This window comes from Dama dama, chromosome 20, assembly GCF_033118175.1.
Source record: "Dama dama isolate Ldn47 chromosome 20, ASM3311817v1, whole genome shotgun sequence".
NCBI lineage: Eukaryota > Metazoa > Chordata > Mammalia > Artiodactyla > Cervidae > Dama > Dama dama.
This window is the reverse complement of record NC_083700.1, coordinates 31552450-31569029: the sequence shown is the minus strand read 5'-3', so window position 1 is coordinate 31569029 and position 16580 is coordinate 31552450. Positions and strand designations below refer to the sequence as shown.

General features: G+C 39.6%; 1 protein-coding gene across 12 annotated transcripts in view; it reads right to left on the bottom strand.

Moving 5' to 3' along the window:
- ST7L (suppression of tumorigenicity 7 like) overlaps positions 1-16580 on the bottom strand; it is a 92209-nt gene that overhangs the window by 4074 nt on the left and 71555 nt on the right. For 10 of the 12 annotated variants that reach the window (XM_061121139.1, XM_061121145.1, XM_061121140.1 and 7 more), the window contains one exon: positions 4209-4687. The exons of the other annotated variants lie outside the window; for them this stretch is intronic. In XM_061121139.1, coding sequence (XP_060977122.1) covers positions 4640-4687 — 48 coding nt within the window. In that variant the 3' untranslated portion in view covers positions 4209-4639. Of the gene's footprint in view, positions 1-4208; positions 4688-16580 lie in introns of those variants that run through there. 12 annotated transcript variants of the gene reach the window in all.

Here is a 16580-nt window from a genome sequence, read left to right as displayed (position 1 = left end):
CACTCCTAAGAAGGAGTAATTTGGTTACTCTTGGGATTTTTACTTTTTTAAAACTTTCCATGCATTATTCTGGTGGTCATCCAGGTGTGGGAAACTCTAAGTAAAAGATATGTGACTCATGGAGGGTGAGAGAGGGTAACAAGACTGATCTCAAGGGCCACATGAGGCATCAGTGTATACTAGGCAGGTAAAGATCTCTGGCTTTGGCAATTTTTAGGAGAGGATCCTAGCCTTTGAAGCTGGGAGCAGAATCCAGTGGTTACAGAGGGAAGGAGAGCTGAGGCTTGGGGCCAAAGGGGTATATAGCTTAGAAAGCACTCTTTCCTCATTTATTCAACAAATCTTTATTTAGTGACTCTCCAAGTCTTGGTGATTATTATCCTTCAATCCACATTTGGCTTAAATAGCACAGTTCCTTCTAAGCTACTACCCACTTCCTAACTAAGCTTGCAGTAGTGGCATCTCCAAAGATAGCAGGCTTAGTAAGCCAGAGGAGGGTAGGACACAGAGTCCCCAAAATCATGATGTCCTATTTTTATGTGACTTGGACAGTGGTTGTCTCTTGCCTGTTGATATTTTAAAGGAGCAGAGTGGTGTAGAAATTTGCACTTATGACATACCTAGGCTAAAATCTCAGCTGTACCAGTTATGATATTTTGAGCAAGAGTCCCAAATTCTCTGAGCCTCTATCTTCTCATCTCTAAAATGAAGGTGTAAACTTATCTCAGATATTGAGTTTTAATTCTTCCCCCAAATCCAGCCAATAGACCCTCTTACCAAAGCCCCTAATTGGTCTAGCACATCCTGACTTCTCAGAATCTTCAGTTCGGGACTGTAAGGTATTGACAGCAGGCTGCAGATTAAGGAGACTACACAGGGAATTCTGAATACAGCGCACACACACCCCTTTCCCTTAATTCCTCTCTGGCACCCCTTGGGGTCCTCACATGTTTGTGGAGCAGCTTTCTCTGCACAGGCAGCAAGAGGATGGGGGAGCCATAGCTCTGGGCCGTGGGGGCAGATTTATTTGGATGATAGGACTAATATTTGTGTAACCTGCTGAGACCTGTGTGGGAGAGTTGAGGGTGGTTTTTCTTTTGGTGAGGGGGTTTGCTCCGGTTTCACATCCATTAACACAAAACATGAGCTAGTCAGGGCCCTTGTGGTCTGTGGTGAGGGGATTCCTGTGGAGAAATAGGACTGAGTGAGTCAGGCCAGGGGAATGTCTTCCTTGCAGAATGGAGTCAACTGGATAACTGATGAGCCAATGGTGGGATTAGGGAGGGGGCAGAGGGAGGGGAAAAGAAGAGTTTCTGACATCTTGAGCTGGGATTAAGAGGAAGAAAGCTTTAAGGTAGTGGAAAGGTAAGGGTCACAGACAGGCTGGACTCAAGAACAGAGTTGAATGAATTACAAAGGGGTGCCATCTGGTCTGCTGGGCCACTGGGAAGAGCTCTCAGGTTCCAGTCAGCTTCAGCGCTCGTAAGAATATCCAGGTTACCACATAAATGATAGCCTAGGCCTTCCATGGGAAACTAACCTGAGCTAAATCTACCCGTGCTCTATTATCTTATTCTCTCTTTGCTTCTTACCCTGTGGAAGGAAGTGGACCTCTTCTGGCATCTCGTACTGCTATGTGCTTTTCCCTGGGCTCCAAGTTCTAGTTCATAAAGACCAAGTTTTGCAATTTCCTATAAATGGTTGAGAAGAGCAAGCTGTCCAGACAGTGAGGGGGCTGAAAAGTGAGGTGGATAGTGAGGGAGAAAGGCCCATGTAAGCCCTATTACAGAGGCTAATGTGGCTCCAGAGAGGAATGATGGCCAAGCAATTAATTTTTCCTCTTATTCCTTAGCTTGCCTCTGCATTCTGACTGGCTTTATACAACTGGCGTTCATTCTGCACTATACAAACAAATTTATTTGGAACAAGCAGCAAAATGAGAACTTTATTTGATGCAGTCCGGGCCTCAATTAGTCCTGCTGGTACTCACTCACTGCCTTTAATCCCATCCCCCACCGCCACCCCCTGCCCGTCTTTCTTCTGTTTAATAGGGGCCTGTCCCTCAGATCAGCAGTCTCTTAGCCTGCCTCCTGTCTTTCACTCCTTCCTGTTGGTCTCCATTTCTTTCGGCTTTTAATATTTAGGTATAATGCATTGTAGAAAACGCTATTTGGATACAAAGTTAACTTAAAAGACATTATCCTTTAAGGATCTTTGAATCTTTTAGAGAAGGCACGTGACTTAACACCTCACCTGCACAGCCTGAAGCCAGTTTCTCTTATGTAAAAGTAAGAATGCCAGCCTTAACATAGTCCTGCAGATAAAAGCCAACGTGTATTATTGCTAAGCTTGAATAATAGCATGAATCCATACTCTTATTGAGAGTGATGCCAGAAAAATGAAATCAGGGACTTCAGATTATTTCAAAGAATCAAACATATCCTGGCCCTGAGGATCTGCTTGCAAGTCTTGTAGGTCTGACTCATGACCACTCACGGCCTCGTATCTCTTCCTCCCTGTTACAGAGAGTAGTTTCTTCTCAGTTCTCTCTCCTCCCCTTAGTAAGCACATCAACCACTAAGTTCTTCACCAAATTCTCAGACCCACTCAGGACACTATTATAAGAAAGATAACAAGGAATTTTTTTTTTTTTTTCTCAGCCTTTCTGAGGTTTTATTTAAATGCCCTCAGTGGTCATAGGGCAGAAGCCCAAGGGAGGAAGCCAGAGAGAGTATGTTTCTTATCCCTGGGAGGCCTAGCTCCTGCAGCCAAATTACAGCACCAGTGAACAATGTAATACATTCCTGGACAGGTCGGTGGGACCCTGGGCGCCTGGGCCTTGTGGAGAGAGGTGCCAGACACAGAGCTCTCCGTAAGCAATCCTGCAGAGCTGCCCCCTGGGTGCAGAAATGAAATACGGGAGAGCTTCACATTACACAGAGACCTGTAGCTCACACCTGGTTATTGATGGCCTTGGTGAGGCCTCTGCCTCCGCCCTCCACTTGGGAACTGCCTGCTACTATGGGGGTTGGGCGTCTTTGAAGAAGTCTTGGAAAACAAGAAAGAGATGTTTCCTTTTCTCTCTTTGCCGTATCAGCCTGCGCACAATCATGAAGGTATATACACACAAACATGCACAAATATAGCACATATACATAGCTTTTCTTAGGCTACGTTCGGGTTTTCGTCATCCTCCTTCTCCCCAACAATAAAAAAAAAGGCAACTAGATTTCAATCAAACACTTCAAAAATTATATCAACAACAGGGTGTTCAGCTGTAACCAAGGAACATTTTAAAATCATCAACATGCAAGCAGCTGTTGGTTTGGGGACTGGTACCCCTCTGGGAGATGGCAGGGGAAGGATACAGAAAGGGCATGGAAAGAAGAGATCAAGAGTGGACAGTTCCCACCCAGGCAGTGTGCCTGAGACTGTAGAACTTCCTATGGCTGTTTCACACTGGAGAGAGTGCAATTTGTGTCCTCTGTGCTATGCATGAGAGGACAGTCTTCTATGACTGCATGAGGTATGATTACTAAGCCTGCTGCTCATGAGCTTTTGTCATTGTTTTTAATTCTTACTGGATTAGAAAACAGGATAACTTTGGGTTCCAGAGATGATTACCACAAGAGAAACGCACTAGAGGGGAGCAAGCTGTGGCTTTACTAGGGTAAATATGTCACAGTTGCTGCACTAGACTGAGCTTATCCAGAAGCTAGTGATTGGCTGGTTTCAGGCAGAGGCCAGTGAGCTGTCAGTAACATTCCTGTCCCTGCCCCCAAAGGTCAAAGGGATAGAAGAGAGGGAGTCTATAGGTGTGTTTTCCCACTTTTCACTTATGGCTTAGGGCCTCCCAGATGGCACAATGGTAAAGAATCCACCTGCCAATGCAGGAGACGTGGGTTCAATCCCTGGGTCAGGAAGATCCCCTGGAAAAGGGAACGGCAACCCACTCCAGTATCCTTGCCTCGGAAATCCCATGGACAGGAGCCTGTAGGTCTACAGTCCATGAAGTCACAAAGAGTCAGACACAACTGAGCACATTTTTATGGCTTAAATGATCTCTGAACATCACTGTGGTTATTCCTGTTACTTGAGATGTTTTAGTCATCCTGGATTTGAGAAAGCAAGGGAAGCACTCTCCCTTTTGTCCTCTAACTCTGAACTGTTCTGTCTTGTAATTTGCCTTTGCTCACTTTCATTCTGCCTACCAGTCTACAGATGGATCAGCTCGGCATTGGAGTTCTCTTTCTTTGGCCAGAACAAGCAGAAATAGGATGACTTTACTTCAACCCCATCAACCCAGTAAGCAGACTTGACCAAACAGAAAAGCTCAACTGAGTGAATAAAAAGAAAGAGTTTAATCCACAGCTGTTCTTTTTTGACAACTTTCAAGGTGGGGCTTCCCCAAGAATAACTGTGATGTTTATAAAAAGGTTTCTTAATGTATAAACGCTTTTGCTTATATGTAATTGTCTCACCAGCCCTGTGATAGGAGTTATGCTCACTGTGCAGGTGCTGTTCAGAGAGGCTCTGTGATTTGTCCGAAGTCCTGTGGATACTGAGTGGCTCAGCAGGAACTCACACTGAGGGCTTCTGACTTCAAATCTTGTGTGTTCTGCTCAGAAACTGAGGGTGCCTAGGCTGGAGGCGGGAGAATCCCAGCACCTTTAGGACAGACATTATCCTAGGAGAGTATACATGAGCAGAATTTACAAAAGCAACAGCTTAGGCCTTCCTTAATCTCATCAATGAATCCCTTTTTTGCCATTTCTGTCACTAACACCGCCACCACCAAATGATCACTATACTACATTTAGCGGCCCATGTATAATCAGCTCTGGTTTCTAATTCTTTCTGTTCTCCTTTTTCCTTTTACAGATTAACAGTTCATCTTTTGTTTTAGTTTAATCTAGTCCTTTTAAAGATGCTAAATGTGTAGACAGAGCAGCAGTCACGAGAAGCCATGAGAGGAAGTTATTAAGGCTTTGGGCTTTTAAAGTATGTATTAGAATTTCCTTTGAGACTTCAATCTTTTTTAAACTACTGTCAACTCCTGGGCTAGGTAAGTAAGAACAAGGAATGAGAGTGCTAAACAAACAAAAACCACACACACACACACACACACACACACACAAATGGTCTTATCCCAGATCAGATGCCTACTCACAGCCTAGTAAAACTCCTGAGACCTCGAACCAAGACAAGCTATTTATCTATCCAAGGCAAGGAGTATCTACCCTGCAGAGAAACCCTTAAAAGACGAGGCAGAAAACAGATTTTCACTTGATCAAAAACTTTTGCTGCCCTCAACTGCTCCTCCCACACTTATTCAAAATCAGACTTCTGTTTAGGTCCGAGACCGGGAGACAAAGCAGCTCTAAGAGATAATGTGTGCGAGAGGAACCCTTCCCTGTTCAACTGTGGAATGCATTCCATTAGAGACAGCATAAGCCCTTACATACCCTACCTATCCCACTCCTGTACCCCAACTGTGAAGGCAGAAGGGAGAACTGCAGGAACACAGCATCCATCAATCACAGATCTGGGATGCTGCAGCTCCCTGACCCGGGCCCCACTTGAGCTAGGGGAAGAACACCTCATGAAAACAATCTACCTATAGTTAGGATTCCTTCCAGGGCAAACCTTACTTTTTGGTCCATTGATCTTGGCGCTCACTGTTCTCCCTGCTTCCCACCCCCACTGCCTCTGCATGTGGGCTCAGAAGTCATCATCTAAAGAATTCCATTGCTCACCTCCTGCATAGCAGCACAGCCCCATGAGGCCACACACCAGATGGAGGGGATAAAAGTACGAGGTCATGGCTTCTAGCAAGAGGCTTTTTCTTAAACTAACCCTGACTCCTGGAAAAGAGGCAGAGCAGGAGTGTCTCGAGTGAGCTGCTGACGACAGCAGCTTCAGAAGTCTTGTATAAAGAGCTAACTGAGCTTTCAGTGGAAATTTCTCTCTTCCTGGTCTCACATCTACTTCTTGAATGTGTTTGAATAGAATGCAGGGACTGTCAAACCAAAGGGTTAAATCTTGCTCAACTGTAGGAACCTATTCAACAGGTTGCCACACACATGGTAAAGTGGAGGCCAAACCCTGAACATGTGCCTGGTTTCTCTAGGACTGTCTATGAAGAAAGGGAAAGGGTATGGAAAGTGGACTAGAACTCAGGGGAAACTGACAGGTTGTCAGTAGGCCTTTAAAGTCTCTGTGTATTAATATAATATACACAAGGATGGGGATGCAGGAGGCTCATCATTCCTAGAACCATTAGGCTTACTGGATGACAATGTATGGAATCAATAACTACAAAGGGACAAAACAGTTTAAGCAACAGACTGAGAAACAGAATTCTCAGAATAAAGGAGTCAGGTGAATGAGATTTAATCTGACTTTCTATAGGAGGTGGCTTTTGAGCAGGATTTTTAAAAGATACAGTATGTTTAGGTTGAGAACAGACAAAGGAAAGCATTCTAAATAGAAGGAACTGGTTTATGCTGAAACTTAGAAGCAAGAATGTGCAAGCAATATATAAGGAATTTCAAGCAAGTACATATTATATACACTGGGGAATACAGAGAAATTAGAAAGCTGAGATCAGGGCTTAAATAATGTGAGGTGACTACATGTGCCCAGATTGTCAAATGGCTCAGAGTTCCCTACAGAGCCACACAGCATCTTGATCTATGTCAGTAAATACCAGGGCAGCTATGGGAAAACACAAGGACGTTTGTTATATACAGAGGGACTAGAAGAGAGCTACACTGGGAAGCCCAACAAAATGCTAAATATTTTTCACTCTAGCTCCCTATCATTTGAGATTCTGGGCTAAATAAGAGCTATCAAATATCCTATCTAGAACTGTGATGCATTAATGTAGGCTTACAGGCCTAGAACTTGGTGTAAATCAAACCAAACACTTATGAAATTAGAATGTAAAAAAAAGTTCTTTAAAAATAGAAAATACATGCTTCTTTCCCTGACTCTCAAACTTAAGCTTGACTGGTCTCCTAGACCACATTTGGCATATTGGACTTTTGAGGCTAGCACACTCATCAGAGCTGAGTGAGCTGAGGCCACAGTGAAAAGGAGGAGAGCTAGGAAAGAATTTTAGGGACTACAAAATCAATTCACTGAGTGACAGGATGGTTCTGGTGAGAGCTGGACCGTGAAGAAGGCTGAGCGCTGAAGAACTGAGGCTTGCAAACTGTGGTGCTAGAGAAGACTCTTGAGAGTCCCTTGGACTGCAAAGATATCAAACCAGTCAATCCTAAAGGAGATCAACCCTGAATATTCATTGGAAGGGCTGATCCTGAAGATTCAATACTTTGGTCATCTGATAAGAAGAGCTGACTCAGTGGAAAAGACCCTGTTGCTGGGAAAGACTGAGAGCAGGAGAAGAAGGGGGTGATAGAGGATGAGATGGTTGTATGGCATCACTGCTTCAATGGACGTGAATCTGAGCCAACTCCAGAAAACAGTGGAGGACAGAGTAGCCCGGCATGCTGCACTCCATGGGGTCACAGAGTCGTACACAACTTAGCGACTGGACAACGACAGCAACAGGCTGCTAGAACAACAACTAAAGATAAGATAAAAATTCTCATTTCATAATCTTCAAATTAGGTCTCTGGCTTCTTGCACTTGCTGAAGGTAAAAACAGAGCTATTTATTGGGCTTCTGCCATTTTTTAACTGAACTTTCCTAAACTCTGAGGATAAAAACCACAAAAGGCAGTCCTGTTCTTCCAAAGCACTTTTCTGGTGCCACTTTCAAAAACAGAATATTGAAATGTGTGTGTGTATACATATATACATTTGTGTGTGTGTGTGTGTGTGTGTGTGTGTATATATATATATATATATATATAATATTTATGAACACTGAATAAGCCAAAAGGTGAGCAATATATTAAGTTTCTGCTTTACTTAACTGGCACAATTTAGTGCTGGAAGGGAAGCAACCACTTAACAGTGATAGCATTTGTTGATATCATCTTCGTTTTTTCCTCCTCCCCTAAACAGTTTATAAAAGGTGATTTCTGAAATTCTTCACAATAGAAAAGCTCAAGGGTTTACATTCAACTGTGACACCACTATGAATTCATTAAGAAGTGTGTTTCAGGTTGCACTATAATTTCCCTATGTAACATAAACCCATGGAATCTGACATAAGCTGATTGCTCATGCTGGTTATTTTATTTACATTTCTGAATGGAAGGGATTTCAATACTCATAAAATATCTAACTTATTATTTTTAATCTGTTCTCCCAGAGCAGCTATTATAAAACAGGCATAGAAACAGAAGTCTCAACTTGTATGACTGGCTAAGCAACCAAGGAAAAGTTACTGCTCAAAAGCAATGTTTAAAAAAATAATCCAGTATGGAACTTGAGACCAAATGAGATATTATTACTCTCAATACTATGAAAAAGATAAAAGTTTTTTTTCTTAAGTGTTCATTATGTTTATTGAAGTCCTATGGGAGTAGGAGATAGTCCATAGGAATTCAGGGGGCCTTAAGTCTACTTAAGTCTTTCTCTAGAGACCTAAGTTAGCACAGCCTAGTATAAATGGGAACACAGATGAATGGATAACAGTGGGCTCCTTACAACCCAGAAACATGAATACACCTGCTTACCAGCAGGTTACAAATCAGACTTCTGAATTGGAAAATGCCATTAGGCATTTAACTCAATATTTGGAGATGTATGTTTTGTTCACCTACCCAAAGAATAATAATTTCCACCTATTCCCACAAATATAGCAAACAGATAAATTACTAGAGAAGTAACAATTAACAAGTAAACTCCAAAGCTGGATCTTCAGTCTTCTGCCTGTAAGTCTGTTCAAATCATTCCACTTTCTCCTGCTGCCTCACTGAGTTAAGTCAGAATACTCCTCGACCCTCCAGTACAACCTTAGGCCTCCTCTTCTACTCAAAAGACTGTCATCATTTTACCACATCTAATGATTACATGCCTAACAGTATAAACTCCCCAAGGACAGGTTCTGTGCCTGTTTTTTTTTTTTTTTCTGTGCCTGTTTTTAAAAATTTTTTAATATGTATTCCAGGGTTATATCTCCAATTATCCAGTTAGTACATATACTGACTGAACCCAATAAAGATAGGAAATCTTTTTCAGTTGCTTAGAAAATCTTGACAGTTCCCCTTATTAAAAGGTAGAATTGTCCAAGATTCAGAATTGATCAGCAAAATTTACCTTGGAGGAGAGGGAAAAGGCAGCTTATTTTAGTACTTTAACCCAATATATTTTTATTTTTCTTAATTAACCTGATATAGTTCGAGAATCAGTCACTGCAGGGTGCAGCTCTGACATGAACAGTGGGCTCTGGGAAGTTGTGAGTGGTTCTTTCCCTTTCTTTCTCACATGTCCACAGAGGCACATAATTTTAGTCCTGACTCTTCGCTGTCCCATTTTGTTTCACAATGGCATCATACTGTTTCATTTTCTAAACCAGGATGGCCCTTAGCTCTTATTAATCTGTCATTATTAGGAATGAGAGGATATAGAAAACAAAGATAAAAATTAATGAATATGATAGGCTTTCAACAGTATGTGAACCGTGACTTCCAGATGTTCAAGCTGGTTTTAGAAGAGGCAGAGGAACCAGAGATCAAATTGCCAACATCCTTGGATCATCGAAAAAACAAGAGAGTTCCAGAAAAACATTTATTTCTGCTTTATTGACTATGCCAAAGTCTTTGTGTGGATCACCACAAACTGTGGGAAATTCTGAAAGAAATGGGAATACCAGACCATCTGACCTACCTCTTCAGAAATCTGTATGCAGATCAGGAAGCAACAGTTAGAACCGGACATGGAACAACAGACTGGTTCCAAGTTGGGAAAGGAGTACATCAAGGCTGTATACTGTCACCTTGCTTATTTAACTCATATGCAGAGTACATCATGAGAAACGCTGGGCTGGATGAAGCACAAGCTGGAATCAAGACTGTTGGGAGAAATATCAATAACCTCAGATATGCAGATGATACCACCCTTATGGCAGAAAGCAAAGAAAAACCAAAGAGCCTCTTGATGAAGGTGAAAGAGGAGAGTGAAAAAGTTGGCTTAAAGCTCAACATTCAGAAAACTAAGATCATGGCATCTGGTCCCAATATTTCATGGCAAACAGACGGGGAAACAGTGACAGACTTTATTTTTGGGGGCTCCAATATCACTGCAGATGGTGACTGCAGCCATGAAATTAAAAGACACTCATTCCTTGGAAGAAAAGCTATGACTAACCTAGACAGCATATTAAAAAGCAGAGACATTACTTTGCAAACAAAGGTCCATCAAACTAGGCAAAGGTCTAGTCAAAGCTATGGTTTTTCCAGTAGTCATGTATGGATGTGAGAGTTGGACTATAAAGAAAGCTGAGTGCCGAAGAATTGATGCTTTTGAACTGTGGTGTTGGAGAAGACTCTTAAAAGTCCCTTGGACTGCAAGGAGATCCAACCAGTTCATCCTAAAGGAGATCAGTCCTGGGTGTTCATTGGAAGGATGCTGAAGCTGAAACTCCAATACTTTGTTCACCTGATTCAAAGAACGGACTCATCTGAAGAGACCCTGATGCTGGGAAAGATTGAAGGCGGGAGGAGAAGGGGACAACAGAGGATTAGATGGTTGGATGACATCACCGACTCAGTGGACATGAGTTTGAGTAAACTCTGGGAGCTGGTGATGGACCGGAAGGCCTGGCATGCTGCAATCCATGGGGTCACAAAGAGTGGGACACAACTGAGCGACTGAACTGAACTGAACTGATAGTAGGCTTTAATTTTACAGCAGCCACTATATATGAATCTGAGGAGTGACATTTCTTATTTCAATCTTGAGTTGTGGAGCACTTCATTTTTTAATAAATTCTAAACTGTTTAAATGAACATAATGAATACCACAGTTTACAAAAATATGAACTTCATTACTTGGGTGTAAAGACAAAAGTCTTTCATGTCTGATATTTGAAAAATAATAAAATAAAGAGAGAGACCTCTTTCTATTTACTCTTGTTTGACTGAAAGGAATCCTAACCAAATAAAATCTTCTAAAAGGAAAAAGCCTCTATCAGTCTAGATCGACTTTTTGGGTCACTAAATCTTATGTGAGGCATGTGAAAATATTAATAACTCATCAGTCACTTCCAGTCAAATGAATGAGTATGCAAGGATGAGCTAATTTACTCGTGCAGGAGCAGCCTCTGTCTTATACATCTCTTGCCCACCTCTAACCCCTACCACTAGACTATGAGTTACTTGTGAACGTGGGTTGCATTTTATATTTCATAAAGGTGCCCAATAAATATCTGCTCATTGAATGAATGAACGAACCAATTTATCATTAGTAACATCTTAATACAATGAATTCAACATTAAAAACTTATGGTATGTTACAGGATAATCAGCACCATATTATAGCATGTTAAAGAGCAATAGTAAACATATTTTTAAATGCTGAGACTCTTTAAAAACTAAACTTTGAAAACAAATTAAGATAAGCCCTACTGGAATCTTTTCATCCAATAAGCCAATACTGAAAGAAGAATCTTTTCAGGGTATCCAGGAATCTGAACTGCATGTTCTAGTGCTGTTTTTTGTTTTTTTTTAAGAGTCAGTATTACAAAGCTAAAATACACCAAGAGTAAATTAATAAGAAAAATCTACACAGCTAGAGCTTTGTTGAATTAGAATTCCTGGGCTCCCAATAAGGGCTAAATCCCAAAGGGATCAGAGTCAAGTAAATAAAAAATCCATCTGAATTTTATCAGAGGGCAAAGTTTCAACTTTGAATACCCCAGCAACCAAGGATGAATTATGTATAAGATTAGTAAAGTGCCTTCATCCACACCCCAGCCAGAGAACATTCTTCTATCTCTCTGCGACTGAAGGAAAAGCAGCAGTGTATTTGCCTGCCAAGAATAGTTGTGGGTATACTCTAGATAGAAGTTTAACAACACTGAGGGATTAAAATTTAATAGTAAAGCTGCTGCTACCTGGGAGTAAAAGCTTGAACTCTGGCATCAGAAAGAAATAGGGACTTCAGCATGCGAATAGATGAAAACAAGAGCTGGCAAGTGCCTAACAAAGACTATGAGAGTATGTTCCCTTCTTAAATTCTTCCCCAAACTGCTTCTTTCTCTGCATATCCTATTTATAATATGCAAGAGTGCTCAATAGGAATATAGCCCTTTTCTACACTTTGAATAGTACATATACATTTCATTTCCAGAATGCTAGAAATTACAGGATGAGGTTAAAGGCTGATTATGTGGTCTGAATTCTCTGAATATCAGTTCTCTTAGTTTTGTTGAACATCACCTGAAGCCCAAATAATTTCTTTTCTTGAAGCTGGCAGTCTAGACAGACATAAGGCAATCTTAATATTAATTAGAGAACTAAGAGAGATTATTTTTTCCTCAAATTCAGATAGAATACCATTAATAGCAAATCTTTCACTGAGGCCTTGTCAGCATTAAGGAATACATTGAAGTTTCCAATGTATTGTTACAACTGCTAGAAATATATCTGTTACCTAAAAATCCCACTTTAGAAAAACAAAACAAAAAAGCCCCATGAGTTATGTTATTTTAGACCAAAAATTTATTCTGTTCAGTTAAACTTCCCCTCACAATCCTTGACAAACTTCACCTTTGATTTTGAAAGCAGAGTGATGCTGGAACATAAGATACAGCTTTTAGATTATATTAAGCTTTTTTTTCTTTTTTTTTACTGTTTCAAAGAGTTAATTAAATTCCCTCTGAATCACTACAAATGAGTGCCTACTGTTTCTTCAGTATTACTGCATATTTTAGACAATTAGAAAGGCTGAAGTTCTTTATACAGTTGTATGAGTATGTGATATAAATGATCAGTGTACTTTAAGTAATTCACTAACCAGAATAGGAATGAAATTAAAGTGAACCAGTTTAAAGACAAAAAAGCAAATGGGCATTCTTTATTTTAAAACATCAGACTTCATCAAATAGGCTTATACAATGAAGAACATTTCCAGGTAGTTTATTTGTCTACTTAGATCTTTTCAGTAAGCACTTCTGCAACCTAAGAGCCCTTTCTACTTTCTGACAATCCATACTGGCCTCTTTGTTTAAAATTCTTCTCCAAATTCATCTCCTATAGGAAGACACTAGTAAGACCACTTTACTGTCATCACTCCATCAGTCTATAATTCCTTCAGGATTACTATATTTGGTTTGAAATTTATTCTTCTGTACTTGTGTTGGTATAACTTGAGAGGTGACATATTTTTGAAACCAAATATATATGTGACTAAAGGACTATCTGTTGTGTGATTTCAAGGAACTCTTAACTTGATTGGCTCAAACTTCCTCATCTATTACATTGGAAGACCACAATCTGTCCTCCAATGCCTCTGGTAAGAACTAATGAGAGTTTAAGTATAAACTTTTAAAAAAGAAAACTAATGAAGTCCACATTACTCCTGGTATAGAATTATAATACATTAATTAGTTGTACTAATTTAGTTCTTTTGAGCATTAAAAATTTGATTGGTGGGGGAAGGAGCAAAATTCCACTCAAGAAAAAAGCTAAAATAACTATTCCTCAAGATTTTAATTTTCCTCTGTACCTCATTAATTCTTTCCATTTAGAGGACTATGCTGGGTCTGCAAAAATCTTTTCTAAAACAAAAATCAGCAGGTTTCCTAATGTGAATTCTAATACCACTAGTGTTACAAATTTGAAATGAGTGATTTACATCAATATCCGGGCACAACTCTTCTACCTGCTATGCAGTCCATTTGCCTCAAGTGCTAATGAATAACAATAAATATATTCACAGCAGTTAGTGATAGAGTAACTTATACTTTGGCACTGAGGCTTTCACTTTGAGGGGGGCAAAGATGATTAAATATTCTGCCAAATGAATTCAGGGAGAGCTTTTATGAATTTCATACTTGTTAAGCACGTGTTATTAGGGAAAGAGGGTGCTTTCCACAAACTTCAAAACTGAATTAAATCCTGGGGAAAGGATATAGACATGCATTAAAAAGTATATTGCCCCAACTTTTATTCTTTCTCTTTTGTCTTTCAAGAGTTCAGTACTCAGAAAATTTGGATGAAGAAGAACATTAGCAATTCCATAAATTTCTCATTATGGTTCTTTTTGAAGAACAATGAGGATGAAGTATGAGAAATTACCCTTATAAAAAGAGGAGAACAACTTTTCTCTTGCTACAAATATCCCAGTTAATTAAGAAAATCAAAATTGGAATATGCCAGACTGCCCAAATAAAGACTTTAGTGGTACCAACAGTGGAACAAAAGTGTAAACATTTAAAATTTTTGACCTATTACAATAGATTTATTTTATTATCAGGATATTCTCTGGGAAATACCTCAGATATATTACTATGGAAACAGCATGTTATAGAAGAGTATTTTCCCAGAATTTATGCTTAGTTACAATTCAAAACGTTTTTAAAACTGTATTAGCTCTTGAAAATAATTCATTTTCAAAGTGAAGAAACATTTTAATTTCAGTTTAATTTCTGAATGGGGCCCTAGGTATTTAGGATGCAACTCTCTTAGGGTTCTAGTAAAGTCAGATGAAGAATATAAAAAACCTTTCACCTGTAGACAGATTTCATGTCACTGGTTATGACAACAGAAAATTAGGAACCTTTAAACTGATGTATATCAATACATGGTTATAATTGTCTATCAACTCCCCTGGTTCTAAAGAAATCTTTGTCCTGGAAAAAATTATAATAATGGACAAACCTCAAAAGTTCTCATTACTATTCAGCAAAAGACACTTGGCATTTATATCTGCTTATTACTTTTTAAAATGTACTTTAGGGAGAGAAATGTTAATTATTTTGGGGAAGGGACTGAAGAAATCCCAGTGAGACATTCTGTAGAGAGGTCTTTTGTTAGTGTAACATCTGACCTTCTATATCTTTGGAAATCATGCAACTTGGCTAATGTAGTCCTTAAAGAATTAATCAAGCAGATTGTTAGGCCCTAGTTACAGTGAAGCCAGCCAATTATGAGTTGCTCAGAAATTCATCACTGGCATGTCCAACCACATTTTCCCACATAAAGATTAGTAGAAATATGTGGAAACGGGGCCCATTCCCACCCTAGCACAGCTACAATATGTGTTCAGTGAAACAAATTTTAACCAAGTTTTGCCTTAGTGAAACAAATAATTTATCTGGAAGTCTTTTTAATTTCTGTCTTTACCCATAACATCTCATCTGCCAACATTGCAAATGCTGCCCCGTTAAGTTAAAACCCAACTAGGGATTTTTATATTCAAACACAAAAGCACCAAAGTCACATGCCACAAGCCTGAATTTATCTGTAAGTTAATGAAATTTCCAAACACCACCTTCAGTCTTTTCACTGTTGTAATAACGCCCTCCCAAGGCTTACGAAGAAGAAAGCTTTTCTTGCAAGAGAGGAATGAAAGGAGTCAGAGTAGATGAAGATTGGTTCTGTAAGGAGAGGGCAGTGCTGCTCTTAAATAAAGAAGCGCCTTTCAGATAAGCAGAATCAGATTCCAGTTCATTGGTTTGCTGGCTACCCTTACTTTGAACTCTCATATTTAACCCAGCAGGCTTCAAAGCAGGTGAGAAAATGACCTACCACTTAAAAGCAATTTTTCCTTTTTCAGGAATTCTGGCCTTAAGAGACTATCAGCTCTGATATCAGCACATTCCACATCTCCAGGGATTTATGCAATTTTTTCCCCATTGCTCTATGTCTACTGTCAGGCTAAGTTTTCATCTCAGCCAGGAGGAAAATCAGGAGAAAAAGTCCCAATGTGCTGAAGATGAAATCTTTTTCCATAGCTTTATATGATGCAAAAGAAGGGGCACTAAAACACTAGCCATTCTAGTTTGTTCCCTTCCATTTACGTAAATCTGATGTCCAGTGAGGATTACTACAAATTACAAATCCCTAGCGCCTTGCTTCACAAAAAAGCAATCTTTGTAACAAGTGCATTTTAACAAATTCAGACTGAATTTCCTCTAGCATGTGAAATAATACAAGAAGTTATTAGATGAAGAGACAATGGCAACAATGGAAGGAACTAGGAAATTTTCTTAAACCTCTTTGCCTTACTTAATATTAGAATAAATATGTTTCAAAGATTCTTCATTGATTTCTACATTTAATTGTACTTGGCTATCAAATATCTGACTTAACTAAAAATTTTTAACACAGGCAGTTTGCAACTTACCAATGGGTTCTGCTCTATAAGGCAGTTTGCTAGTGCCTAGAATCTGAAACATTTCTTCACTTTCTGGTGCACATAATTGACCAGTAGTACTAAAAGTATTGTTTAAATGATACCTAACAGCCATTTCTACTACTATTTTTATGGAAAAATGCATTTTTGGTTTACTAGTAGGACACAGCTCTTCCAAACATGAAGAGGGTAGGGTTTCTCACTACAGCTGCACTTTGGTGATGATGATGACAATGATGATAACAACAGCTAACACCTACTTTTTACTGTGGGCAGACACAGTTCTAAACTCTTGATAAATTTTAA